General features: G+C 39.5%; 1 protein-coding gene across 3 annotated transcripts in view; it reads right to left on the bottom strand.

Moving 5' to 3' along the window:
- ADGRL4 (adhesion G protein-coupled receptor L4) overlaps nucleotides 1-27,250 on the bottom strand; it is a 76,013-nt gene that overhangs the window by 31,669 nt on the left and 17,094 nt on the right. For all 3 annotated transcript variants that reach the window (XM_051625161.1, XM_051625160.1, XM_051625162.1), the window contains one exon: nucleotides 4,652-4,804. In XM_051625161.1, the coding sequence (XP_051481121.1) occupies nucleotides 4,652-4,804 (153 nt within the window). The remainder of the gene's footprint in view (nucleotides 1-4,651; nucleotides 4,805-27,250) is intronic.

The raw sequence follows: 27,250 nt of genomic DNA, 5'->3' as shown, positions 1-27,250 counted from the left end.
AATCCAATTTTACTGGAGCTTTCGGACAAGGATCGCAAACCGTCCTCCTTGATCTGCTGTGGGAGCAGGGCTGGGCTGCCAAGGCTTATGTGAACAGTCTTTACAGGCAACATTCCTGAGCAAAGGTTGAGGAACAGCAGCTTTTTAAATACAAGAGCATTTTCCATAGCTCTGCAAAAAGCCCGGTCTTTTTAGTAAATATTCAAAACAAATCCTGGAGCTGAACTTTGAAGCTTTTATGATAGCTTCGATCAGAAAAATAGTATCACCACCACCACTTAAGCTAGTGTGGAAACAGATTTATAACCTTTTATTTTATTTCTGTGCTTTGTAACTCCTCATTTACTGCAGCAGGCAAGGAAATTCCAATTAAATTAAAAGTACTGAGAACTGTTTTTATGTTCAGTCTTGCCAATTACTGGATTGTACCTACATCGCTTTGATTCTTCACCAGTCAGTCAAGACAGCTTGATGTCTACATTGTGCCTTCTGCTTATTAGTAGCTTGCAAGTGATTGAAAAGTCCAATCGCAAAGGACTAGATGTTCCCTCCCTGTGTCTCCATACTGTGGGAGGCAGCAGGACATACAAAGTAAAAATGAAAAAGCCTACGAATGGCACAGGTAAAAGAAAAGTTAGCAATGCAGCATAATGCCACATCCCATCCACTGCTCAGCTCCCCTGTCACAGATAAGGATGCAAGGGAGAATGGATGCTTTCCCAGGACTGTCTGAAGAAGCTGAGAAAAACCTGAAGAAAACTAATAGCATGTTCCTGGAAAAGGCAGAGTGGCATGGATGTTGCTTTCATTTTATAGATGGCCATTTTCATGTTTTTACTCTGTTGACCAGGGTGAAAAAGGTAGGTTTATATTTCACCTTTTTATCTGCTGCTGAATGTTCAACAAAATGTGAAGTCTAAGGAAAAAACCTGGCTTTTGCACAGTAAATAAATTTTAATAGCTCACATTCAGGGCAGCAGAAAAATGTCATCTTCAGAAATATCACAGCTCTGCATTCCTCCTTTTTTCTTCTTCATTTCCTTTCTCCTTCCCTTTTTTCTTTCTCCCTTCCCAATCCTCAGTTCTTCCTCTACCTGCATGTATCATTGTAATGGCTTCACCAATTCTGTCTGATAACATGGATGAAATACTGCTGACCCTCAACTCAAAAATCAACATTCTTGTTGGTTTAAGGGTGAGCTGACATTACCCAAAGCTGTTGTCCCAACTGTACTTTTGATCCACTGCCTTGAAGGGTTATAAAAAACTTTGTATTCAGTTTAATAGAGAATCAAAATTGGGGAGAAATGCCCATGAACTTTGATATGGACTCACAGACAGTGCTGTATCACACTTGTACCACTGGAAACTTTGGGTAGGTTTAAGAGAGTCATAGAATGGTTAAGGTTGGAGTGGACCTTAAAGATCATAAGGTTCCAACCTCTCTGCTATGAGCAGGGACACCTCACACTAGACCACACTGCATAAAGCCTCATCCAACCTGGCCTAAAATCCTCCAGGGAGAGGACATCAACAAACTCCCCGGGCAACCTATTCCAGCACTTTACTACCCTCATGGTGAAGAATTTCTTCACGATGTCTAACCTAAATATACTCTCTTTGCATTTAAAGCCATTACCCCTTGTCCTATCTCTACCTCCTCTGGTGAAAAGCCCTTCCCCAGCTTTTTCTGTAGCCCATTCAGATACTGAAAGGCCACTAGAAGGTCTCCCCGGAGCCTTCTCTTCTCCAGGCTTCACAGCCCCAACTCTCTCAGCCTGTCTTCATAGCAGAGCTGCTCCAGTCCTTGGATCACCTTCATGGCCCTTCTCTCGACCCTCTTCAACAGCTCCAAGTCTTTCCTGTGCTGGGGGCTCCAGAGTACTCCACAGACTCCACAGGTGGGGTCTTACCAGAGTAGAGGGGCAGAACCACCTCCCTGGCCCTGCTGACCACACTTCTTTTGATGCAGCCCAGGACACAATTGGCTCTCTGGGCTCCAGTGCCACTGGCAGCTCATGTCAAGTTTCTCATCTACTACCACCCTCAAGTCCTTCTCCTCAGGACTCCTCTCCAGCCATTCTCCCCCCGACCTGTATTTGTGCCTGGGGTTATGCCAACCCAGCTGCCAAACCTTGCAATTAGCCTTTTTGATCAACATGTGGTTGGCATTGGCCCACCTCTGCAGCCTGTCAAGGACCCTCTGGATAGCATCCCTTCCCTCTAGGGTGTCAACCCCACCATGGGGCTTGGTATCATCAGCAAACTTGCTGAGGATCACTCAATCCCACTTTCCAAGTCTCCAAAAAAGATGTTAAACAGCACTGGTCCCAATACCGACCCCTGAGGAACACCACGCACCCCTTGCCTCCCCTTGGACACTGAACCATTGACCACAACTCTCTGGATGCAATTATTCTGCCAATTACCTATCCCCCAATGGTTCATCTGTCAAATCCATGTCTTGTCAGTTTGGAGACCAGGATGTTGTGTGGGACAGTGTCAAATGCTTTGCAGAAGTCCAGGTAGAGCACGTCAGTTGCTCTGTCACCATCCACTGTCTCTGTAGCCTTGTCATAGAAGTCCATCAGATTGGTCACGCATGATCTACCCTTAGTGAAGCCATGTTGTCTGTCACCAGTCTTCTCCTTGTTTTCCATATACCTTAGCAGATTTTCCAGGAGAACCTGTTCCATGATCTTGCCGGGCACAGAGGTGAGACTGACCAACCTGTAGTTGCTCATGTCTTCCTTCTTCCTCTTTTTAAAAGCAGGGCATTTGTTACCTTTTTTCCTGTCAGTGGGAACCTCACCAGACCACCATGCCCTCTCAAAAATGATGGATAGAGGCTTAGCAACTGCATCCACCAGCTCCCTCAGGACTTGTGGATGGACCCTATCAGGCCCCATAGACTTGTGCACTTGATGGCATCTGACTATAAACAAATAAGCTGCATAATGGCATAGTCACCAAAACCCAACCACTGCATTTTTAAAGCTACTGCTATATCCATTACGCACATATATTAAAAAGAAATCTTAAGACTGCAGAACCTTGAAATGTTTTGGGGGCCTATAAACTTGGATAGGATGGATACTTGGTAGCTCTCTCCTCCAGTCTGTACTAGATAACTTGCACTGTATTTTCAATTACAACTTTGGTGTTTGCTTCAGCTGCGTATACAGCCTGAATACACTACTCTCAGCTGCTTGCGTGCAAGTCACATGTACCATCTGTAGCACCAGATCCATCAGGTACAAAATATCCTATTATGGTTTCTCTGATAGATAAAGTAGAAAATTAATTGTGGATCAAAAGGTTGTCTTTAGGACTCACTACCTGGCACACTTGTTTAATGAGAAAAGGTGCCCACAGGTAATTATTTCAGTGTGAGTTTTGGAAGCTCTCAGCTCCTCCCATACGGATTTGCAAAAAGGAGATGAAAAGTGGTAAACTAACCCCCAGTAGAGGATAAAAAAAGATCAGTCTACCCAGTAAAGAGAGCAAAATAATAATAATAAAAAATATTGGCAACCTATGGTAAAAAGCTAAATACGACACAAGAACGGTCAGGGAAATAACTTTAAAGGCAAAACTTCTGAAGTTGAGGAAATGTCATAAGGTAAAAATCAAAGCCTGGGCCAGAAATGGTGAGAATATTTACAGCTCAATGTGCTAATAGTCTCAGCCCCAGTTAATTTAAGAACAACTCATAGTGGCTGGATAAAGCAGAGCCCTTTTAAGATGGATGTGAGCAATGGGAAAGAAATGTTGATTAGATCACTGTCTGGCTTAATATGCAGCCATTCTGCTGATATTAAGAGCAGTAGGAAGAAAGGATGTCAGCACTCACAGCCTCACATGAGACATATCTAGAATGAGACAGCATAAGGGGCAATGGATTTATTTATTTTCCCATTTCCTGAGGACTGTTGCAACATATAGAGAAAATTACTAGGAATTTGAAAAAAAGGAATAGTTGCAGTTCTTCCATTCAAAGGAAATCCTAAAGGATTACATAGTTATTCAGAAATAACATTTTTGCAGAGACCTTTTCCTCTCCTGTAATCTTGTACATGTTCCATCCAGCCACTACAGAAACAGAGGCTGGTGATGGCATGGGAAGTAGGATAACTTCTGATCTTGCTCATTGCTTTTGATCAGACATGAAATGTTAGTAAAAATATCCCAACCAAAGCCCCCAAACAAAAGGAGAATAGTAGGTCAAATGTATAAGGAATTTAGTTGGTCCTGAGTGACCTGAACACAAAATACCTTGTCACTCTGCTTTGTTTTAAAACTATAACTGTCTTGCTCACAGATCAGTGAAACAGGGGTATAATTGGTTGGGTTGGGGGTTTCTGTGTTACCTTAAGTATATATTCATTGTCTAAAACAGTGACATGTGAATTAAAAATATTAGGAGTACAGTGAAGATTGAAGTGTTAATGAAAGCAATGGCAGCTGCCATTATCAGTGAGAACTGCTTGAACTGGAATAATAAATCTATACCAGTTCAAACTGTGGGTATTTTACATCCTGACACCAAATTTCACAAATCTGAAAGCATTTTCCTAGATTTCTGTAATTAACAGCAGCAGTAACAGAAGAATGACAACATAAAGCCAGCTGGCAGACATTAATGACTTACCCACACAGGAGGTTCCATCATTAGGTACAAAAGTTTGTTGACCATTGCTGGATTTGAAGCCAGGTGCACACATGCAGAAATAACTTCCTACCGTGTTTGTGCAATTGGCATGCTCTCCACAAGGTTGAGTAGCATTTTCACACTCATTATCATCTGTCAAGACATAAATTATGGAGAAATGTATTTGCATTTGCCAATTTAAGAAAACAGTAAAAGCTTAATTTGGCCTCCAGTATTTTATTTATGTCAGTTTTGAATGCTGAGCCAGCACTCCTTGTGTTTGTCTATATAGTTTTTCCATTGTAAATAATGTAATCAGGTGTTCAGCAGCATTCTTCTGCCCTCATCCTGCCTGAGTCAACAAATGAGAAAACCCGTGTGATACTGAAGTAAGTGGTTTAATTAGATATTTGTTTAGAATAAAGGATTAAGACAGCATTCTGCCATGGTTTTATTTGAGACCATATTTTGCTACCCAAAAATCTACAGGTAAACAGTCAGCCCAAAGATACATCTGAGAAATTAGAATCATAGAAAACAGAGCGCAAAAGCATATCAGGAAATCAGCCATTTCATTCACTAACAACAAAGCAGGATCAATATAGCAAAAGTGACAGATTTTTTTCTGACTTGTTTGAAGACCTTCTCAGCAGTCCCAAACAACAATCTTGCAACATTTGTCCTAATGACTGACTTGAATCTTCAAGTATATTGTTTTTTCTTATTTATCCCAAAGATCTTAAAAGACAGATGAACATGATTCACAGCTTGATCTTGACTTCTCAGCAATTGCTGTGCAAGTCATCAGTTTTATACCTGTGAAATTACATGATCTATTTAATAGGGCTGATCCCGTGCCCCCAACATACATGAAAAAGGAAATACATAAACAAGTTTTAAGACTACTTCCTTTCTGCAGAGCCTCTGCATATGCTATAATTGTGAGCACGGAGCTTGATCAAAGGTCAAATGAAATAATAAACTCATGCTTTCAACTGTAGAGCTGATCTTCTGCAATGACTCAATAAAACTGTTTCCTCTCCAGGATCTTCCAAGGTCCCCATTGTCTATTAAACAATTTTCAGACTAAAGTTGAAAAAAATTTCAAAAGCATCCTTATCCAGACACTCTGATTATAAAACTGAACTTAACACTCACAATACTGATAATTCAAAATAGCCATTCCATTAGCCATATTTCCAAACTGCCATTTCTCCCAAAGCACCCCAAAACTCAAAAACAAAACAATCAATGAAACTTTTACAAAGAGGATGACACTCTGAGTGAAGTTATCTATTTTCTACATCGTGAGAAAGGAAAAGAGTTAAAGGCTTTCTGAATTCTACTGGGATTTTGTTCTTGTTCTCAAGCAAAAGGTACTCATAACATGATGAATGACAGGAAAGAATTCTAACAGGGAGAGAAATAACAATTTATTGCAGAAGAGGAATGATTAAGAAGTGTGACAGGGAGAAGAAATATGATTTCAGAAAAGATGCCCAGGAATGAGTTTCAGAAAGGTGCTTCTGCTTCCTGATGGTCAGTGTTCTCATAAGGTGTTTACAGAGATATGGTACAGATAAGTGAAGTGTCACGTAAGCCAAGGAAGTAGCAAGATTAAAGTGCACCAAGAGCTGTAAAGCATTGTAGAAATATATTGCTGCAATATAACTTAGTCACAACCCCTGGAATTATGTTGGAAAAGGACATTTTTCAGATTTGAAGGCTGACGTGATTTTGAATGTTATTCAGTTGACTCAGATATGCAAATATCAATTCAGAACTGCAGCGGGGGAATTCGGGTCAACAGTATCAAATGGATTACACTTATTATAACTGAAATTGAATGTAATTTAATGAGGAATCCAAGTATAAAAGCACTTTGCCAGCACACATAAACATTATTTATGCTGCAGCTTTGGTATTAACGAGAATACGAAAGAGAAGGTGTATGATTTTGATCTTGCTTAAAGAATGCCAAAGTAAAACCAAATTATTTTAAGTGAAATTATGATAGGGAGGAAAAAAAATGTGGTGTTAATCCAAGTTCAAAAGCTAAGCACGAGAATATACAAAATCTAGTTTGGCACATGGCATTGTGAAGACCAGGCCCCAAAACAATTTACAAATCTTGGTACGAATGTCCACTCCTTTGAATGCAATTTGTATGTGTGTTTGGTTCTTTTGCAATCCCAGTTTGCTCCCACTTCCTGGCATTTCATGACAAAAAGAGGTGACTACCCTATTCTTTGCCTCAGACTTTAGTAGTAGAACTGGTTGTTCCCTAGAAAGCCAACCCCCTGAGCTGGAAAATGGGGAGGTGGGGCAGAATAAGAACTTCATAATCCAAGAGGAAATGATCAGTGACCTGCTACACCACCTAAACGTCTTCTCACAAGTAACTGGTGATAGACCAAGAGGAAATGGCCTCAAGCTGTGCCAGGGGAGGTTTAGACTAGACATTAGGAAGAACTTTCTTACTGAAAGGGTGGTCAAACACTGGAACATGCTGCCCAGGGAGGTGGTTGAATCACCATCCGTGAATGTGTTTAAAAGTGGTCTAGATGTAGTGCTTGGGAATATGGCTCAGTGCTGGACTTGGTAGAGTTAATGGTTGGAGTCAATAAACTTAGAGGTTCTAACCTAAGTGATTCTGTTATTTAAGTTGCCAAGTGAACTTGGTCTTAGGGAAAGTATTACAGACTCTAGAAAACAAGTATTGACTTTGAAAAGCTCATGGGATAATATTCATGAAGATGAGAAGCAGAAGAACACTGATCACCGCAGGACTTCATTCAAAGTAGAAAAACAAAGCTGAGAAAAGAAAAGCTACATACTAAATACAAGAAATTTTCTTTTGGATTTGCATTTTAGGAGCTCAACTATAATCCTCAAAATTACCTTTTTTAGGTGATCCAAAGAGTTTATAAGCAATATTAATATGACTCATGCAGTCATCATCAATAAATTCTTTACAATTACGCCTAATTACCTCTACTGGATTAATGTTGGTTTTCCTCAATATTTAGGATGTCTGTAAAGGGTTTAATAGTGTTGATATTGCCATGGACAGCTTGCCTATTGCAACTTCTTGATAATTTGATAAATCTTTAGAACATTAGAAAAGAATAGCAGTAATTTACATTGCAAACATGAGAACATATATTTAAACAGTTAAACTCATAAGGAGTTTTCACTATTCCCATGGTCGAATGTAATACTGAGCAGACCATACTGGGGGATAATTTACTGGACCACATACTACATCCATTGAGATTAATGGCATAAAAGTCACTGACATGAATTGGCCCAGAGTGGTGCTTGCTATGGAAACTACTGGGTTAATGAGAAAGACAAGTGAGGAGTTGTTTTCAAGAAAAAAACAACTCCTTTTTACTAGATGCATTTAAATAATCTACCTTATTTCACACAAAATATTTTATAAGATCAACAATGACAGCAAAAATAACTTTTAGTTCTCTGAATAAACAGATTCTTTTTTTCCCAACAGCAGCTCAATGTGAAGTCCAGGCACTTCAAGTAATTTTCCAGATTTTACTTATAATATTGTTTGATTTGTGATTTAAAGGACACAGGGGGAAAAGAAAACCCAACAGGATCTATAGATGGAAAAATATTATAGGTTGTGGGGGTTTTTTGTGTTTGTTTTTTTTTTTCTTTGTTTTGTGGGGTTTTTTTGTTGTTAGGGGTATTTTTAAATAAAATTTTCTGTCTATACAGAAAAGATACTTTAAATGACAGCAAGCATATAATCCACCTGCTTTGTTGCTGTCTAATTTAATTATGTCAAGTGCATTCATTGCTGGCACAGATACCCACTGACCACCACAGGCTGTGTTTCTGGAACGCACATTCCTTTAAAGATTTTTTTTCCAGTAACTGATGAAAAATTGAGAGACTTTTAGAAACAAGATTGACCAAATGACAAGGTTCATTATTGTGGCTAAATGGTAATACTGCATTCAAGTTTGTTTAATACACAAGACATTTGCTGAATAGCTGAACTGTCTTCAGAAATTTAGGGGGGGTGGGGAGTAAGTTGTTTTGTTTAGTTTTGGCCTTTTTTTTTTTTTTTTTTTTTTTGCTTTAGATTGGTTTGGGGTGGGTTTTTTTAATTTAGTTTTGTTTTCTACATGGCAGTTTTATGCTACTTGGATAGCTCTAAAATCTTATAATTAAAAAATCACAAAGTAAGGAAGGTTATGAAGTGTATTCTAATGCTACTTGGATAGCTCTAAAATCTTATAATTAAAAAATCACAAAGTAAGGAAGGTTATGAAGTGTATTCTAAAAACTTTGTGCTAAATAACCCAAAGATGTGTCTATGTATATGCACGTGAATATTGGTAGGATGCTTACATAATACAGGTGTAAAAATAAAACCAGTTCTCCATTTTCACCTAAAAAATGCAGCTACTATGTATTTTACTGTACATAAATGTAATTATAGTTAGAGAGAATCAGCTACTAACTGCCTGTAATCAGTTCTCTACTAGTCTCTTGAAAATGTATAAGGAACTTTAATAGTAAAAAAGAATCTGAAAAGCTGATATACACCTTTCAAACTCAACTTGATTTGACAATGGTAGTTCTGCATTAAAACAGCAAGTGTTCATTAATATGAGGACACCATTGGTTTAGGATTGAGCAGCCCCACTCAGAAGTCTTGGCACTTACGGAAATCTTCCCCTGTCACAGAGGGCTACAAATCAGATCCAAAGTTTGAACAATCACTCTTGCACATGAGGTAACATTGTCAAATGTGTATGAATTTTGTTTAGCATTGAAATAATACATTTTTGTGTAAAGAACATTCTATTATTTTAGAAGTTTTAAAACATGAAATACAAAAAGGAAGAAAGATCTGTGGATTTTAGGGCCATGATGTAATTGGAAACTAGAGGAATCTGATAAGTTTTTAGAAAAAAAAGATAGAGGAAATTTCTGCTATCATATTCCATATACTCCCTAACATGCAAGTTTTACTCTGTCCTATATCCTGTTTTAATACTGGGTGGTTACAAAATTAAAATCTACAATAGGGAAATGGTGGGGCAACTACAGCTACAAAGATATGTAATTTGTTACTATTGTGATAAGCATGAGAAAATGCTTTGAATTATCAATTTTACATATACAATTGTTGTAATATTGTCTACATATTTTACATGAAACATTTAATGAGGGGAAATCTTTTGGCAGCGGATTTATCAGATCAGCTTTGAAGGGTTTTCATTGCACTGCACACATCTCCATGACAGACTTTTCGTATTATATGTCATCACATCATCAAAGGGTTAGTTTTGGGGTGAAACTTGTCATATTGATTCAGAACCACAGAGAAGTATTTTTTCCTTTTGGAAATTTTTAAGTTAACTGTTTCTCCTTTCATTTAAAGTAACAAACACAATTGAAACCACCCAAATCAAAAAGAGTGATTCAGTCCTCAAAAATCCACGCAAAATGTGATTTTCGTAGAAGTGAAACTGTATTATAGAATATATTCTGGGCTGTCTGGCATTGAATTACATTGATATCAGTAAGGCAGGCTGATGACCTTTGTTAATAGATAATTGACCTGATCAAAAAACAAACAATGTTGAACTTGGAGTCTTGGTTACTGGTGATAGCTAGCTGGAGGACTCCTGTGGTGGGATGGCCCATGGCTGAAGGAGCTCCCTGCCTGGGAGCCCACCACATGGAAAACCTACCCTGGAACTGCACAGCCTGCAAGCTCAGCTCTTTAACTCCGTAATTCCAGTTTTTCCTGCAGAAGAGCTGGACTTCTCAAAGTCTAGTATCAAAATGTGCCAGTTAGATCTACATCTCCCAAGGCTTTCTACTGGGGCCTTGTGACAGGCAGAGAATTTAGGGCTCTTTTCCCTCTGCTTGTATGGCAGGGGCCACAGTCCTAACTCCCCACACAAAATAATCTATGCTGTGGCCAGATACTTGGTGAGGTCTGACCTGGATATCCAGCCAGTCTGGCCAGAAAGGCAACAGGATTCCCATGACAGCAGAAATCCAGCTGTTGCAGGTTGCTCTTTTGACACCTTGACATTCCAGAGAAGGTTTCAATGAAATAAGAACTCTTGACCAGAGCTTGAGTTTTCCCAAAGACACACCTGAACAAGCATAGGCACGACAGTGTGATGTTCATGAATTTTATGAATATTTGATGTTATCAAGAACCACCAGCAGCTCATACTGAGGCCATTATTATATACTAACATACATTCACATTCTATTCAGTCCATTCCCCAGATGACATAAAAAGAAGCAATTAAAACACCAACAATTAATTTCACCCAAAACCAGGCCTTCTGGAACCAAGGTTGGAAGCCTCTGGGGCATAGCTGTCTATCAGGAACAGCAGTGGCAGCACAGGGCTGGGGACCAGCATCCGACACAGTAGTCTGAGAAGTGGACAGCGCTGGGTAGGAAGGAAACACAGCCGGAGTGGCTGGGGAATACAATGATTCATTGCATCCGGCTGTTCTCTTTCGACAGCAGCCTCTGCTGCCAAAGCTGCTATGGAGCCCCTGAGGGAAACTAAAACTACCCTTCCCTAGTGCAACCCTCATGGGAGAGCAGTACTTGAAGTGCCTCACTTAACCCCTCAAAAGCAAGGAAATGAAAGGCTTCCTGTAAAACAAATTCCAGTGCTATTCACCCTGCTGTGCTTAGCTTGTCTGGAGGTCTCAGAACAGTGGGTGATCTTACATACATTACTTCTGTGCTGCAGGACTGTGTGTCTACAGCCATCACAGCCTGAGTTAAAAGCAGCGATACCATTAACAACCTTGCATTTCCTTCCTTGTGATGTGTTTCCATTAACGGTAATTTAACACAATTTGTTTATGATTCTCCAAAGATTCAGCATTCAAGTTTGGTCTAAATCAGCATGAAAGAGCAGATGCTTAAAAAAACCACTTGAAACTGCAGAACTGGGCTGGAAATCTCATTTAAATATGAATTGCTTTAGTAATAGGCCCAATTCATCCTTGTCCTACACTGGGGCAGGTGACCATGCAGTTGTTGCATAGAAAAACTTGCCACCGCAAGCTCTCCCTGGCTAAGATTTCATAACTTTCCATCTTCTTTCAAGAGCTTTTCACAATGCCTTCTTGGGATGGTTTTATAGCTTGGCAGGAGTTTTTAACTGGTTTCAACTTGATGGCTCTGCAGCTAGCTGGACTCCTAGTTCAGCAAACAAGTATTTTCTCTCACATTTGTCACAGACCATGTATATACACAAAAATTTCTGATTAGCAGTTGTTTTGTGTCTGGCTGAACTCAAGGGCCTCACAGCAAACCATTCCCTTAGTCCCAGTTTAGGAACAGGGCAGAACAGCCTAAAAGAAGAAGGAAAGGCATGCTTCTACATACTCAATATGCACTCAGGTTGAGTTTCAGAGAACAGACAAGGTTCAGAGAGGTTAATATATTATCTGAACTGCTTCTCTCATCTCTTACCAGTATTTTCAAAGATTACAAATTAAACAAGATAAACTTTTATTAAGTGCTAGTGATGAAATTGTAATTTGTTTAGCCACACAGAACAGCCTATCTTTTCAACACTTATGAAGTATCAAAAAAAAAGAGAAAATCTCTAATTTGTGATCACTCATATGTGAAGAATAAGGGGGAGAAATATTTAAAGTACTTTGCTGGAAACATACCTAGAAAAGCTTCTGGAGGAATTTAAGAATAAAAAGGATCAGGGTGCTCAAATTAGTGAAATAGAGGGAAAGGAGAGAACAAATAGCTGTTGAGTGGCTCTGTCCCACCTTTTTCCCAGCACTGCCTCACCTCCTCTCCTGCTATGGAGGACAGGGGTCTATGTGCACTGCAGGCCGCAGCAACAGGTCCCCACTGCTTCCCCCAGAGGAGACCTTAGAGCTGCACTGACCAGCACAGACTCAACAAGAAGACTTCAGAGATGTGCAGAGAAGAGGAGAGCTTCATCCAGGGTGTCAAAATGCCAAATTAGTTACTCATGGTCTGGCTGACACTCCTTTCCCGCATGAATCATGAGGGGAAAATCCGTGAGTGCTATGATGATTCACCCCTTCTGTTAGAGGCAAAACTCTGAGCTGCTCAGGCACCCCCTGCAGAGGCGGTGAGCAGATCTCAGGGCACCTGTCAGGCTTGTGGGTGAAGAGCACAACCCACATTGCGACTTAGGCACAAGGGACTAGGAGCTGCCGCTCACTCTTCAGGGAAGCAGACCATAACCACCTTTCCCCTGGAGCTCTCCAGACTCCCCTTCTGCCTTCCTTCCAGGAATGTGGCATTAATTCTCCAGCTGAGCACCTGGCCTAATGAGCTGCTAAAATGCAAAGCTAAAGGAGAGAGACTGTAGCAGAGTAATTTCAGAGACAGTAAAAAGGAAAAAATCCAGGAGGAAGGTGGTCTGCTAGAGTTCTTTAATAGGCTTTGGAAGGTGAGGAGTGACAACTGGATGACATCTCTGGAAAACTGGGTTACAGACACTGAACAGGAGGGGTTAAAACAGTAATCCCATTTTCTGTTCCAGACACATACAGTTCCTGGTTAGCCGTACTGCGAACTCCAACAACCCAAGGTTCCCATCAGACAGGATGTGAATAAGCAACATGTCACCACTCAAATCTAAACATTTTGGTCCCAAGCAAGAGATAAAACAGAAAGAAAACAGCTTAGCAAAAAGTTTGATTAAGGGGGAAGAAAAACTTCCAGGCAGCACTTTCCTGAATTTCAAAACAGAAAAAAGAAAGATATTTATTCAACAAATGCAGCCAGGAAATGCATCATCAATGTACAGCTTATATTTGAAAACCACTGTGGCGCCATCACACTATGGGTAAACGAGGTGAAAAAAAGGGATAAGTGAGAGACAAAACAGCTTGAATGAGGCAGAGGAACATTAAGCATTATCTGATGAGCTTTATCAAACTCTCAACAAGCATGCAGCAAAGGCTGTGATAAGAAATACCACTGTTTTCTGTCGGGATATGGACTTATCCTTCAGTCACACAGCACTGTCATTTCGTTAGGAGTGGTTCATATTATACATTTGGGAGGGTGAAATTAAGAACCAATTGCTGAATTCCTCCCTGGAGTGGGCAGACTGACGTATTTAAACTGAAGGGCAAGATCAGATGCATCTCTAACTAATCCTGAAGAAGGCTTTCCCCCAGCCGACCTGCTCTGTCACTCCTTCCGGTGGCAGGCTCTGAAATAGCAAAACTCTTTCAGCATTTACTTCCAAGTGAACAGAACAACATGCTTATGTTTAAGTGTGTGAAAAGGCTGTTTCTATAATAGAGGCTGACTTACTAAAGTCCAAGGAATGGCTCCCACTTACCTGCATCTTTGCTCCTATTGAAGCAAAGGGGCAACATCTGCCAAGAGCAGAAGTCAAGTACGAAGACCACATTGTCCTTCCCTCACTCCACATAGATCTAATTACCAAAATCCAACTTCAACATCCTGGCAGGCACACTGTGTCAGGCTGACTACTTGAGGATCAGACAGAACGTAATTGAGACACATCACCAGTTTCTTGGTTTGCCGCCTTCAAAACCACAGAATTAAAGCAAGATGAAGTACAGCTGAATGGGAATATGTTGAATTTGAACTGCCAGCAGTATGCAGGTGTTGATGTTTTTCTGAGTGCCGGCAGCAGAAGGGTTTTAGAAACTTTCCTGTTACTAAGTTACATCATGATCATTCCACTCTTCACTTTTGCTACTAACTTGCTTGTTTTTGCTGCAACTCATCCTCTAACTAAAAAGTAAACCAGCATGTGCAATATCTGAATATTTTTGCTGAAAGACAAGTAAAAAGAGGTTTAAGCACATCACTTACTGAGAGATATTTCTCAGTGGATAACTGTGAACCTTGCAGAACTGATTGGGCAGCCCAAATAGAGATTCTGTTTCAGCACTACAAACAGAGCTGTGTTTAATTTAAAACAGAACAAAACCCCAACCTATAGTCAGGGAATATCCACATTGTAATTTCTTGTCGACTTCCCATTGCATTTTGCACATACCATAATGCTGACATAGATTCAGCATCAGGAAAGCAGACGCATCAGAATGTGAGGCTGAAATCTTGATTGCATTATATAAACTGAATAAAGGGTTAAATAAACAAATGCCATGATTTCTGCTTCTGTTTGCAGAACTTTCTGACTCAAAATATGTAAACTCAGTGCCACATTCTAATATTTGTCTAAATCCAAACTTCCTTTTGCATATTACAGCAGAAACTTTAAACTGTCCTCTTGAAGTGGAAAGAATTCCCCAGTAGCTGCAAAGAGATTGCACGTGATCATGCATCAAATCTCGGGATCCATCTGAACTGCTTCCAACAGTTGTAGGTAAGAAAGGCAGTATGACCATATTGGGATTACTCTGTCTATATCTAACCCCTAACAAATACTGGATGGATGTCCCCTATGGCCAGCTACACAAGGGCCATCACTCAGACGTCTTGATCTCTCTGGCTTCTTCAACCACGCCCCATCTAACTGCAAGTGAAATGCATGGCTGGAACTCAGGATGAACATGAGTTCTTCCACCTCACATGACCAGACTGTGTTCCTGGCCCTGGGGAGAGAAACTTTGCCAGTTTACATTTACTACTTTAGCAGCATTTTTGGAAGGGAAAATAAAAACTGAAATCTAGTTTTTTGCTAAGTCATGATATAATGTGATGCAAGAGCTTTAGTAGGAATTGTCTATTTGCATAACTAGGACTGATCTATATGTAGCAAGCACAACTGGGTTTTATCAATGTTTAAATAGAATTTCCTTTTTTGCTTTTGACTCTGTTACTTAAAAATAGGTGCTACATTATGAAATGCAGGTGCATTGTACTATATTATCATAAATAAATTTTGTGCTTTGAAAAAATAGTTTGCTGTAACACCCCTGAAACAATATTAAAAACATTTCTTGCTTTTAGTTTTGAGATCTGTGTTAGGCTCCATTTTGGATTTTAAAAGCAGAATACAATAAATAATGTGGTAAAATTGCTTTCAAAGAAGTAATAGCTCAAATAGCATGGAAGGCCATAAAACAGCAACTACAGGATAAGGTTTTTTGTGTTGTTGGTGTTTTTGTTTGTTTGTTTTTTTCCATCGTGGAACAGTATTCATTGATTTCAGAAACCACAGGCTAATTAAACTCTGCGTGGACCAAGTACTTTAAGGAGTCTAGTCTGGGCATCAGAGACATTGAGTTCATTATGTACTTTTGTCAAATCCAAGTTACAGTACTCAAGACAAGAGTAGCTTCTTGAAATTTGATTGCCAGTACTATTCAGAACATTAGATGAGGCAACCTAATGCTAGTCTATGAGATGCTTGGGCACTGCTCTAAGTTAATATTAAGGTTAGGTCATTAGAAGATAATTTTAAAAAAGATAATATTTTCTAAAATCAATACTGTTTCATTCTTGTAAAAAATTACATGTGAAATAAATCTCTTCTACAGGGGGAAACATAGCTTTCATGTGGCTTGGTGACTGTGCTTTTTATATTACCTCTATTTGTGAGTTATCCTGTTTAAATGCTCTGAAATTCAATAGCTTCACTACTGGATAATAAACTAATTCACAAAAGGAAATAATTTCAATCTTTAACTGAGAAAAGCCATTAATTACTGGAAAACATCCAGCCTCCAAACCTGAAGATATCAAATATGGTCTGGCAAGGAGGAGACAATTAGACTGAGGAATTCTACCCAGAGGGAAAACATGCCAGCATTACTTCAGCTAGACTAATGACTTTAACAATAACCACTGAAGTATTTCCAGCTACTGTCAATGCTGTAAGTATTTGACTCCATGGTGAAAATATCTTGACTACTGATAGTCATATTTTCAGAGACTGACCCCAGCAGTTAATTTCCAATAAAAAAGTCACAAAAACAGGGTTTGGTCCAACCTTTTCTTCTGATGTGAATTAGAGCTAAACAAATTGATCCAAGTGGAATTAGAAGTTAAAAACTCAGGAGAAGTTAGGTTTGTGGTACTGCTCAGGCTCAGTTAAAGGGTTGCAGATTTCTGGGCACAGTCATTTTCCCATATAATAGCCAACTATCAATCTACTGGAATTTGCTCATTTGAAAGTATACAGCCCTCCTCCTTTCTGGAGGAATTTCTTCTAAAAAACAGACTGTTCTAAAGGTCAGCTTTCCTCTTTCATCTCTGCCTCCTGAGCCATACCACCTTTGAAGTGATGAAGTCTGTGGTCTCTTCACGCCAAATGGTCTTGATAGAAAGGAAGGTCCAGAAAGTGCTAAGGCATCTCCCTAACTCCCCATCAAATGGCAGAACAATCCAAATCAGTTCCCTTACCAAACTTTGAATATAAGGACAGTGTATAGGATCCTAATTCAAGCTAAAGTGACTTTTCTCTTGCCAGCTACAGCAACAACTCTGCTCTTCAATAGTTATCACATACTACCTTGAAATATTGTTCATTTGTAATCACTGTTGTCTACATAACTTGGTAATTTTTGAGTAAGAGTGTTTATTCTTAGATACAGGGGCTAAGGACTTAATTATCCCAAAGACACAAAACATTCTTGGTAGAAAGAAATATAAAAGTTCCATTAAAAGAATATCTACAGGTTGGACAGAAGTAATACTTGTAACAGGGAATAATTTTGAAACATGGCACAAGTCAGAACTGCAAACACTTTCAAGTTTGCTTACCCTAATGGAACCTGCCACATAAAGTATTATTATGTGCCTTTTATGCCTGGGAGTAGTGACAAGCAGGAGGGTGTAGATATGTTGTATAAGTGCTATGTCAACTGGAGCTATGCCTGTATGCCACAGTGGAAGGCTGCATGGAGCTCAGGTCATGCAGCAAGCAGTGATGCTCCATCAGTACTGCCCTGCAGCCAGGCTAATTAGCCCTTTGAACACAGTTTCTATTAGCCTGGACACAGCACTGTGCTGCAGTCACACTGCTTGCTACTGCTTGACTTGGTTTATCCAGTACTGCACTGTGTCAGCTGAGCAGACACTTGGAGACCAAGTCCCATTTAAAAAACAGAGAAAACACTGCTGCTGCCGATTAAAGTGAGGGGTATAATTTACATACTAAGAAGGCAGAAGCCACAGGGAAGGAGGACTGTCATAAGGTACTGGATAAAGGCATATAAAACAAGATTTCCACAAACTGCCATGCTGGGGATCTCTGACATGCCATGTCAGGGAGAGAGGGATGCAAAACAGAAACCTTCACTACTGTTTTCGTAAGTATTACTCAGCTGCAAAGTTCTCAGTTGGAAATTAAAACAAACAAATTTGCTTCCCAAGTAAATAACTCAAAAAAGAAAGTAGCCTTTCTTCATTTATTGAAATAAATCTCTCAAAGTAAGTGCCTAAATCTAAGTTCAAGCAAACATACTCAAGATAAACATCTTGATTATCAAATAGACTGAACTTGCAGAAGCATTGGGTAGGTTTCTACAGCATGTTAGTATCCCTGAAAATTGGAGCATTTATTAGATATGTGGAGAAGCACTGAAAACAACACGCTGGTTTGGCAGAAAGCAATGGTAAAGACTGTTACTTTATTTTTAAACCAGAAAAACTGTTTTTTAATGAACAAAACATCTGACACATGATGTAAAAGAAAAAAAAAAGAAAAAAAAAAAAAAGAGTCATTGCCTTTTATCCTCTGCCCCTGTCTCTGTGATGTACCAGAACAGGCAGTTCTATAGGATATCCTTAGTTCTACTCCAAAAGTCCCAGTTCAGTCAAGATGATAAATATCCCAGAATAGTTTGTTGGGAAAGGTTTTCTGTGCTGAGATTAAACTTTTTCCCAACCCCCCCCAGTCAAGTGGAGTAGGTTTACATCTCAAATCTAAATGCAGACTAAGCACAGAGAAAAGTAATGTTTAAGATACTTCCTTTCAAACGTTCAAGCTGTTAAGCATGAAAATACTGGATTATAGTTTACATTTTTACTCCAGCTGCCTTGGCTCCAGATCAGGCACCATAAAGTCAACCTCCAGGATGTCCTCTAGAGACCCAGTGAAAGATCTGGGATAGGGGAGAGCTGGAGTCATGGAAAAGGGCATGTTGGGGATGGGACAGCAGCACACACTGTTGCAAAAAGGGTAATGCCATGCTTTGAAAAGGCTGACATTTTGCAGAAGGCTGACTGTTGTTCAGATGAGGGCTCTGCCACTCCTCAAATCCACCCAGGAAGTTGAACAACATCTATGATACATCTTTTACAGGCAAGTGGCTGAGCCAACATGCAAGTTAAGGCCCATGAAAGAAAGAAAAATTATTTTTGAAGCAGGTCCACTTTTAGACCATTAAATTGCAAGATAATTACGAGGTTCTTGAGGAGGAAAAAATTATTTAGAACATTACTTGGTGCCTGTTTTAGCCAAAGGCTGCATTGTTGTGTTATTCTATGTTTAAACATACCCTACTTTGGCAAGCCACTGAAGTCTTTAAAGTCTTCTCATCTTCATTGCAGATAGTACTTTGATCTCAATGCCAGAAAAGGTCAACACAAGAACTTCAGAATTAGACTTGTTTACATCCAACAGACAATACAAATAAATGATTGTGGCAAGGACATCCCAGGCAGATTAAATGAGTTCTACTTAAAATGTTTTTGCCAACCATTGTGCAAGCGATGTCATCCTCAAATCCAATGAAATTCACTTATTGAAGTACTTTCCCCCTCAAACTGTTTCATCAATCATAGCCCAGAAGGTCCGTGTCATAGGATAATTGCAGCTTGGCGTACCAACAAAGAGCATCCAAATGTCCTCAGCTTTCTTATCTATACAATGGGCTGGGTTGACAGCCATTTTATTAGCTGAGATATTGTTACCCCCCATCAGATAAAATAGTGAGTTTTGTTTCTTTGATGTTTTCTGTCACCACAACAGAGCTGTAGTTTTCAAATGCATGTATAAAGAACAACTGCAGTGGAGCTTATATTCTTTCACAATAACACTGCCTGCAAACATCTCACAGGAAGAGGCAAGGGGTGCACTAATTGCACTTTATCAGAAAGAGATATGAAGAGCAAATGGAATTTCTGCTGCAGTTATTTCTAATTGAGGCATAATTGTGGAGTCATCTCTCTGATCTATATTTGTTTCCTTGAAGAAGAAAAGATCACTGGAGAATGAATTCCCTCTGAATGGACAGCCAATTGAGAAGCCACCCAGAAATTATTTCAACCATCCCTGTTCTCCTGCCTGCACATACAGTATTATCAATCCACAGAATATTTAGTGGATTAAAATAACATTTGGGTAACTGCTTATATTTAACTCTTCTCCACAATAACTACAACTATTACAGCACTCAGAAATATGTATCTTACTTCCACATGCTTGGTTAGATCATGCAGACTTTGAAGGCTAACAAAAAACCTGTCATGCAGTATGCAAACCCATTTAATTTTCTATTTAAATCCTTCCTGACAGAATTCTCTTAAATTTCAAAACAGCAAGCCTGTTTAACCAAACTCTGAAGGTGGAAAAGCCTGCTTGTCGACACCAGACTTATCTCACTGTATTATCACTGGGCAATAATTATATAAAGTGCTGTAGACACGATTTAATAATCTAACATTTGCCAGCTGCTACTGAACACTTCCCATCTAGACTAAGTACAGGGAAGGGCTGTAGACTTTCCAGGTGACTTCATGACAAATACTGCCCACATCTTTTATGTTAGCTGTACTCTAGCACATCTATTTCTGCTGACGGATGTTGTTGGGATAATAATGAGAACAGTACAATTAGAAGTCATTGGCCCAGCAGGAAATGTCATCTTTGGTGGTTACTCTAGCAACAGGTTGCCCCTGATAACAAAAAACAAAACACACAGGTGTAAATTGTTTTAATACAGGCATTTCTGTTGACTTTCATAGATCTACATGTACAATATGCCTCTAGAAAGTCAAGTGGCATTTTCATTGGTGCTGTATCCAACAGCCCTGAGCATAACAAATGCCCTTGCCCAACTCTATCTCCTCCCAGAAATTTCCAGACAAAAAAGGACAGGTTCTGCCATGTTTTTCCAGTTCTATGTTGCTCTCTCTTCTCTTGGAAGGCAGATCAGGTTCATTCCTTTACCCAGCAGTCTCCTTTCCTGATTTTTTTTGCCTCCAACTCTGCTCCTGAAGCCACCTCCACAGCTGGAAGTTGTGAGCTGGATGCACCCTTGAAGATGTGACCTTGAGAGACTTACAGGTTTCAATTTCATTTATTGACTTTGCTATAGACTGTGGGTGGAAGCCTAGGGGAATCACTTAACCTGCCTTTGTCTCAGATACCCATCTACAAAATCCTTTCTTCTACCTTGTCTGTTTTGATTTAAGCAAAACAGACCCAGACTCTTAGAGGTCACATGTGCTTCGATAGCGAAGTGAACTCATTTGGCACTTTGATCTTGTTTGGGTAAGCATAAACCAAATAAAGAATCCTAAGAAATGAAACAAACTGAAACTTCCTTTCCAGCACTGCTCCCCAGAATGTTTTTATGTTGAATGAAAGATGGTAGAAGAATAAATTACACAGTTAGAGAGGTACCTTGTTTCCCCACTAACAAGCAGGGCTAAAAAGGAAAATCTGTCATGAATTCAGGTGGTTGGAAGACCTAACCTTGAATACCCTTTGATATCACAGAGAAGTTACACATTGCACATACTTGTTCCTAAGCCCTGTGCTGTTCCCACTGCTGACCACTGTAGATGGTCTGGAGACACAGAGGGTAAGTACTCCAGCCCAGCCAACAGATGCCCTCCTCACAGTAAGCAAGGAGATAAGACCTGTTCCTACAGCATAGTTTATTCTTCCGTGGAAAAATATTCTAGCATGAAATTTAAAGCATCAATGGGCACCTCAAGACTACAGTGCTCAGTGCTTCAGAAATGCCTTCAATATGTGAGGTGAATACTTTTACAAAATTCAATATATTTTAAAGTTTTAACTTCTGATGTCACATTAACAACTCTAATACTCAAAGCTTTTACAGGACAAACCAAAACCAAATATAAAACCCTTAGCAACAGAAAACTTCTATTTTAAATGAAAGAAAACCACACATTTTCATGTTTTCAGTTTTGTGGTTTGCAGGGTACATGCATACATGTGATCTGATTCACAGATATGTAACTTGACAACTGAACTGCTGCAAATCCAGTGGTTCCACCACTTTGCTCATAAAGCTCCTTGATTTTCCAGTTTTTCATACACACTCTGCATATACCACATATGAGACCCCTTGAAAATTACTACATTATTAAGGATTATATAATTATATTACCTAAGTTTGTTACACATTTTAAAAATCCTCCTCACAAGAATGTGACAGATGATAAACCAACAATAAAGAGAATAGAGACTAGCAAATAGTTGTTGGAAAAGTCAAGGGCAGATAATGATTCATTTCATTAACTGGACATATTTCTTCAAACAGCTACTGCCACACTTCAGGCTTACAGCTCTGACTAACACCTACTGACAGACTTTGCTCATGCCTACCTGCTTCACAGAGAAAGCAACTATGTAAAGGTCCCACCTTGCTGTCTGCATTTAAAAACATGGAAGCACTTACCCTTGCCTGCTTTTTTTCCTTCTGCTGCTCATTGCCATGGTATCTGCCCCTATCCTGAAGCAGACTGTCAATAGAAATCTCAGGGCTGTTTTCACTTCTTTCCCTTTTAACAGCTAGTTCAAGAAAGAGGTAATAAATTGGCATCTGGAGTATTGGGGCCGAGGAAACTACTCAGCTGCAAGGGAAATCTGGTGTGTGTCAGGTGTGGCGACTTGTGGGAAAAAATCAGAACCTTTCACAAACAAATTGCAAGAGCCAGAATTACAGCACAGGGATGAAAGGGGCTCTTCAATGAACAGAGTGATCTTTGGTCACTTATAAAGAATTATTCAATTATCTAATAGTTAAACCTTTAGATAATGAAATATTTTTTAAAAGGAGGAGGGGAAAAACCAGCAACAGGGACTTTGCTTGAGCAGATGTAAAACTGACACATCTGCCTCCCTTGATACTAACAAATTGGCTCTTTCAATATGTTTCATTTGTTCTCCTGCCAATTGCTGATCTCTTGTCAATTTACTCTCAAACTTGGAAGAAAATGAAATGGTTTGATGACATACTGGTTTCTGTATTTTATCTTTGAAATGCAAAACACATATTTCAGCAATCTTAGAAATGTTTCACATCTTTGAAATCTCTGAGACTGTAAGATGTGGGGCCTGATCCCCATCTGGAACATAAGGGCATAACTCCATCTAGCTAAATTAAGTTAAGCAGTTTATCACAGATGGTGATCTTGTCCATAGTTTTTCCACAGAACATGTCATACACTTATTTAGGATTATGCAGTGTGAAAGGCGGTGTATGCTCCCTGTATGCTTTAGGCATGCTTGAAAATACCTATACTAGATCGTTGCCTAAAAATGCTTCATAATAGCCTTAAATACTCAAAATGAAATGACAGAACTGTCATCACAGCAAATCGCACAAGGAAAAATGATAGCAGCATTAACTGCATCAGCCACTTGCTCTATGAAGGTTATTAAAATGATGGAAACAGTATGATGGCTATGTCACACAAGCAGGCTAAAACGGCCAGCAGGCCCAATATCCCATGCTACAAGTTGTAATTTATATGCCTATAATTTATACTAAACTATAATTTATATAACATTTATCAAAATACCAGCTAGAAAAGACTGGCTACTGAGTGAGGTACTCTCATGCTTTGCTCTGTGGCTACTTCTTTACTCACAACTTGAAAAACTGATTTTGGCACCAAAAGCAGGACTTTGACAAATGCCTGTATTGTGCTCCTTGATATGCTTGGGACCTCCTTGACCCTGCCAGCAATGAGCAGCCCAAGTCTGTTTTTTAGTGATGTCTCAGTTTCACTGGAAACTCTTTGCCAGGGGGATAGGGATCAATAAATATATCCCTAACACACATTGGGAACACATGCTGTTGTCAACACAGCTGCAGCCATTTTTATTCAAACACAGGAAAGGGAAAAAGAGAAAGAGAAGTTAGTGGCAATGTCCTTCATCACAGTGCTTTAGTATGTGTGAGTTTAACGGCAGTCCAAAAGAGTCTAACAGTCCTAAACAAACCTGCTCTCCTTTTGGACCCGAAAAGCACCCTAATCACCCAGCTGCAGGCAGTAGGTGAATAGAAATGCACCTCATCCTTCCTACTGAAGCTACTCCAGCTGGCAAAAGCAATTCAATCACCCCAATCCCATGAACACAACTCTCCAGTTGGGCTGGTAGCTTTTTTGTGCAGGAGTCTTGATTTCAGGTTCCTGCCCCAGGGATGCCTAATGTATTTTATCCAAGAATTGTTTAAAGTAAAATAATCTGTCATATAAATGAATGGAAAGGGGCTCATTTTTAGAGCCACTGCCACTATGGATGGGCAATATAGATGAAAGTGCTTACATTTAGGCATTCTTGACTGAAAACAATGGCTTCGCTCTCTTTATGCTAAGTTTACCCATCTGTAAAGCAGACACATTACAGTTTACCTAACTCAGAGAAATGGGATAATACAACTTTGGCAAAAGAAAGGCTCCATCACATTGCTTTACTAGACATAAAAATGTAATATGAATATATGATTTTCAATCAACATTAAGATAGTGTAGACTCCAGGACATTTCTGATATTGCTTTGGCTGGATAATGTAATTCATTTTCCAACAGGTCTCTTGCTGTGCTTGATATTCCACAGGGCCAGCCTATGTTACAAGATGTACATAGCTAATCTGCTGAGAAATCATAAACTATCCTGCATTATTTTTTTCATGAGAGCATTATTGCAATCGGTGTAATCCTGAAGTACGGGTTGGATCCTAGGATTGCATAGCCATGCTGACATACCCCAAGTTAGCCTGTTTAAACACTCTTTAATTCCAGAGGAGGTCTGCTAAATCTTTAAGGCTGTCATATCTGGTTTAAAACTTCCTTATGTTTTGCTTTGTTGTTTTTTGTTTTGGTTTGGTTTTGGGCTTTTTTAGTTTTTGTTTTTGTGGTGTTTGGTTTGGTTTTGGTTTTGTTGTGTTTTTTTGTTTTTATTTTATTTGTTTTTGGTTTTGTTTGGTTTGATGTTGGTTTTTTGTTGTTGTGTTTGGTTTTCGTTTGTTGGGGTTTTTGTTTTTGGTTTGTTGGTGTGTCCCCCCTCCTTTTTATTTCCTTCTTTTGTTTTTGCATAGTTGTATAAGGAAAAATCTCAGTACATGATTACCCACACTTTCCAGAGTGAGTAGCCTGAGCAGGGTATTACCTGCATGGGCAGTTAGTTTCCAGGATGGAAGTGACAGCAGCTGCCTCTCTGATTGTCCCCAGCACAAAGTGTTTGTCTTTGGGAGCTTCCAGAACAGGCACTCATCCCTGCATGAAACCGGAATCCCTTGAGAAAGTCTATGTGTTTTTTTTGTCCAAGAGCTGGACTGAAATTTTTGCAGTATGTACAAAGTATCCATACCTTCCTTAGAAGTCAGTCATCACATATTTTCAGTAGCATTGTTTTCACAGGATAATCCTTAGTGATATACAAAATGAAACCTGTTATCTCTCTAATTAATGCATTTTTAAGTCCAAAGATAAGCGTCGGTAAGCAACACAAAGAAGGCAGTGAAGATTTGCTGAAAGGTGACAAGAGCTAGCTGAAAGGAAAACTAGCTTCTTTAGAAGTAGCTTCTCAGGAGTCATACTATGGTATAATTTAACTGTAGAAATCCACATGTGCAGTATATATAAATCAGTACTAAAATTTCATTAGACATCATCCTTAGAAATAATTTTAGAGTGGTGGATCCCAAGGTCATGCAGACATTGGCCAGAAGATCTTGCTACATCAGATACTGAGAGCTGTCTCATGACAGTCCTGGATACTGAGCCACTGTTAAATGTCTGTCTTGTCACAGATTTATTCAGTATGCGCTTGAAACTAAATGATGTCACATATTTGGCAGGAAATGTAATCCCTCCACAAAGAGGATTTGATCCTTGGTGTGATCCTGCAGTTCTCAGGCAAGAATAGCTCTCAGTAAAGTCAATGTGAGATCTGTTTGTGTATTTGCATTTTGTGTAAGGGACAAGTCCCAAACATAGGGTTCTGAGAGCAAAATCTCCTGTCCCAAATAATCCACATGATCCAGTTGGTGTGAGAAGAGATGGGAAACAAATACAAACTGCACAGCACATAAACATGATGCCTAAAACTGAACTCAAACAAAGAAACTGGATTTTTAAAAATAGTTTTCCAAAGCCTCAAGTGCCATGAGATGCAAACAGCAGCACAAGAATTACTATGAAGAGATCAAGGCATAGCTCCTGGTTTGAACAGCACCTGACAAAACCAATGAATGAATGACAATTTAGAGACTGCTCCAGGACACCCCCATAAAATTGAGTCCCAGTTCTGAGACTCTCTTCAAATTCCTCTGCTCCTTTCTGCTGTTCAGATTATCGTGGCATTCCTCCTTCTCCTCCTAACAGCCATGCCATTCCTTTCCGTTCTTTCTCTCTGACTGTGTGCCCTAGATCATAGCTAGTCCCATCTCTCTGCCATTCCTCATGCTCTGGTGGTATTCCTCACATGTGTCACCCTACTCCTGAAGGGCACTTGAGATACAGAGTCCCCTTTGTCTCAATACCCAAGGTGTGGATCCCAGGAATTGCTGAAAGTTGTCCAAGAAAACAGGGAAGAGAGGAAGAGGAAAGCTGCGGTTATCTTCTGTCGTAAATGCTCTCAGTCTCTTCTAAAACAATGGAATAAATACTATAAGCATAAAAATCATCTGGAGCAACAGAGGAACCATGACCAATAAATAGTTTGTACTTTCAAAGAATAGATCTTTCTATTGCCAGACAAATGTAAGTGCTTCTTCACCATTTTCTGGGTTAGTGTATGGAAGGAACAGTGTGGCTGCAATGCATCTGGGCTGTAGTATAGCATTTGACACAGTAGCTCACAAAATCTTATTAGAAAAATAATTTATAACATCTTGGATAAGAGTGCTGTCATGTGGATTGAAAACTGGCTGAAGGAATGTAAACAAAGGATAATGAGTCGTGACAAACAGCACTGCCCTGAGCTGTGAAGAGGTATCCAGTTGGGTTGCCACAGGAGTTGGTGTTAAGCCCAGTTTTATTTTACATATTTGTTGATGCTCTGGAAAAAGAGATGAATAGCCTGAGAATTAAATTCACAGATGATACTAAATTACTAAATGCTGTTAACACCAATCAGAGTAGAGATATTATGTAGAGGGAGAGCAGAGAAGATGGGAATGGGAAGAGTCAGTGACCAGATTTACCTATACAAATATGTGAGGGAGGGTTTTATGTCCCAACTGATAAAAATGGGATCCCATAGACAAACCAGCCAAAAGCAGTTTACATCTGGTCTGTCAAAGGCTGGAGCAGAGAAATAACACCAAAACCAGCTAGGAGATAATTCTTAATTGTAACATTTCCCCAGAAGATCCCAGAAAGGGCTTCACTCTCATTTTCTAGTCTCAATAAATTTCA

Source organism: Apus apus, chromosome 7, assembly GCF_020740795.1.
Source record: "Apus apus isolate bApuApu2 chromosome 7, bApuApu2.pri.cur, whole genome shotgun sequence".
NCBI lineage: Eukaryota > Metazoa > Chordata > Aves > Apodiformes > Apodidae > Apus > Apus apus.
The sequence above is the reverse complement of the archived record's forward strand: the minus strand, read 5'-3'. Positions and strand labels throughout refer to the sequence as shown.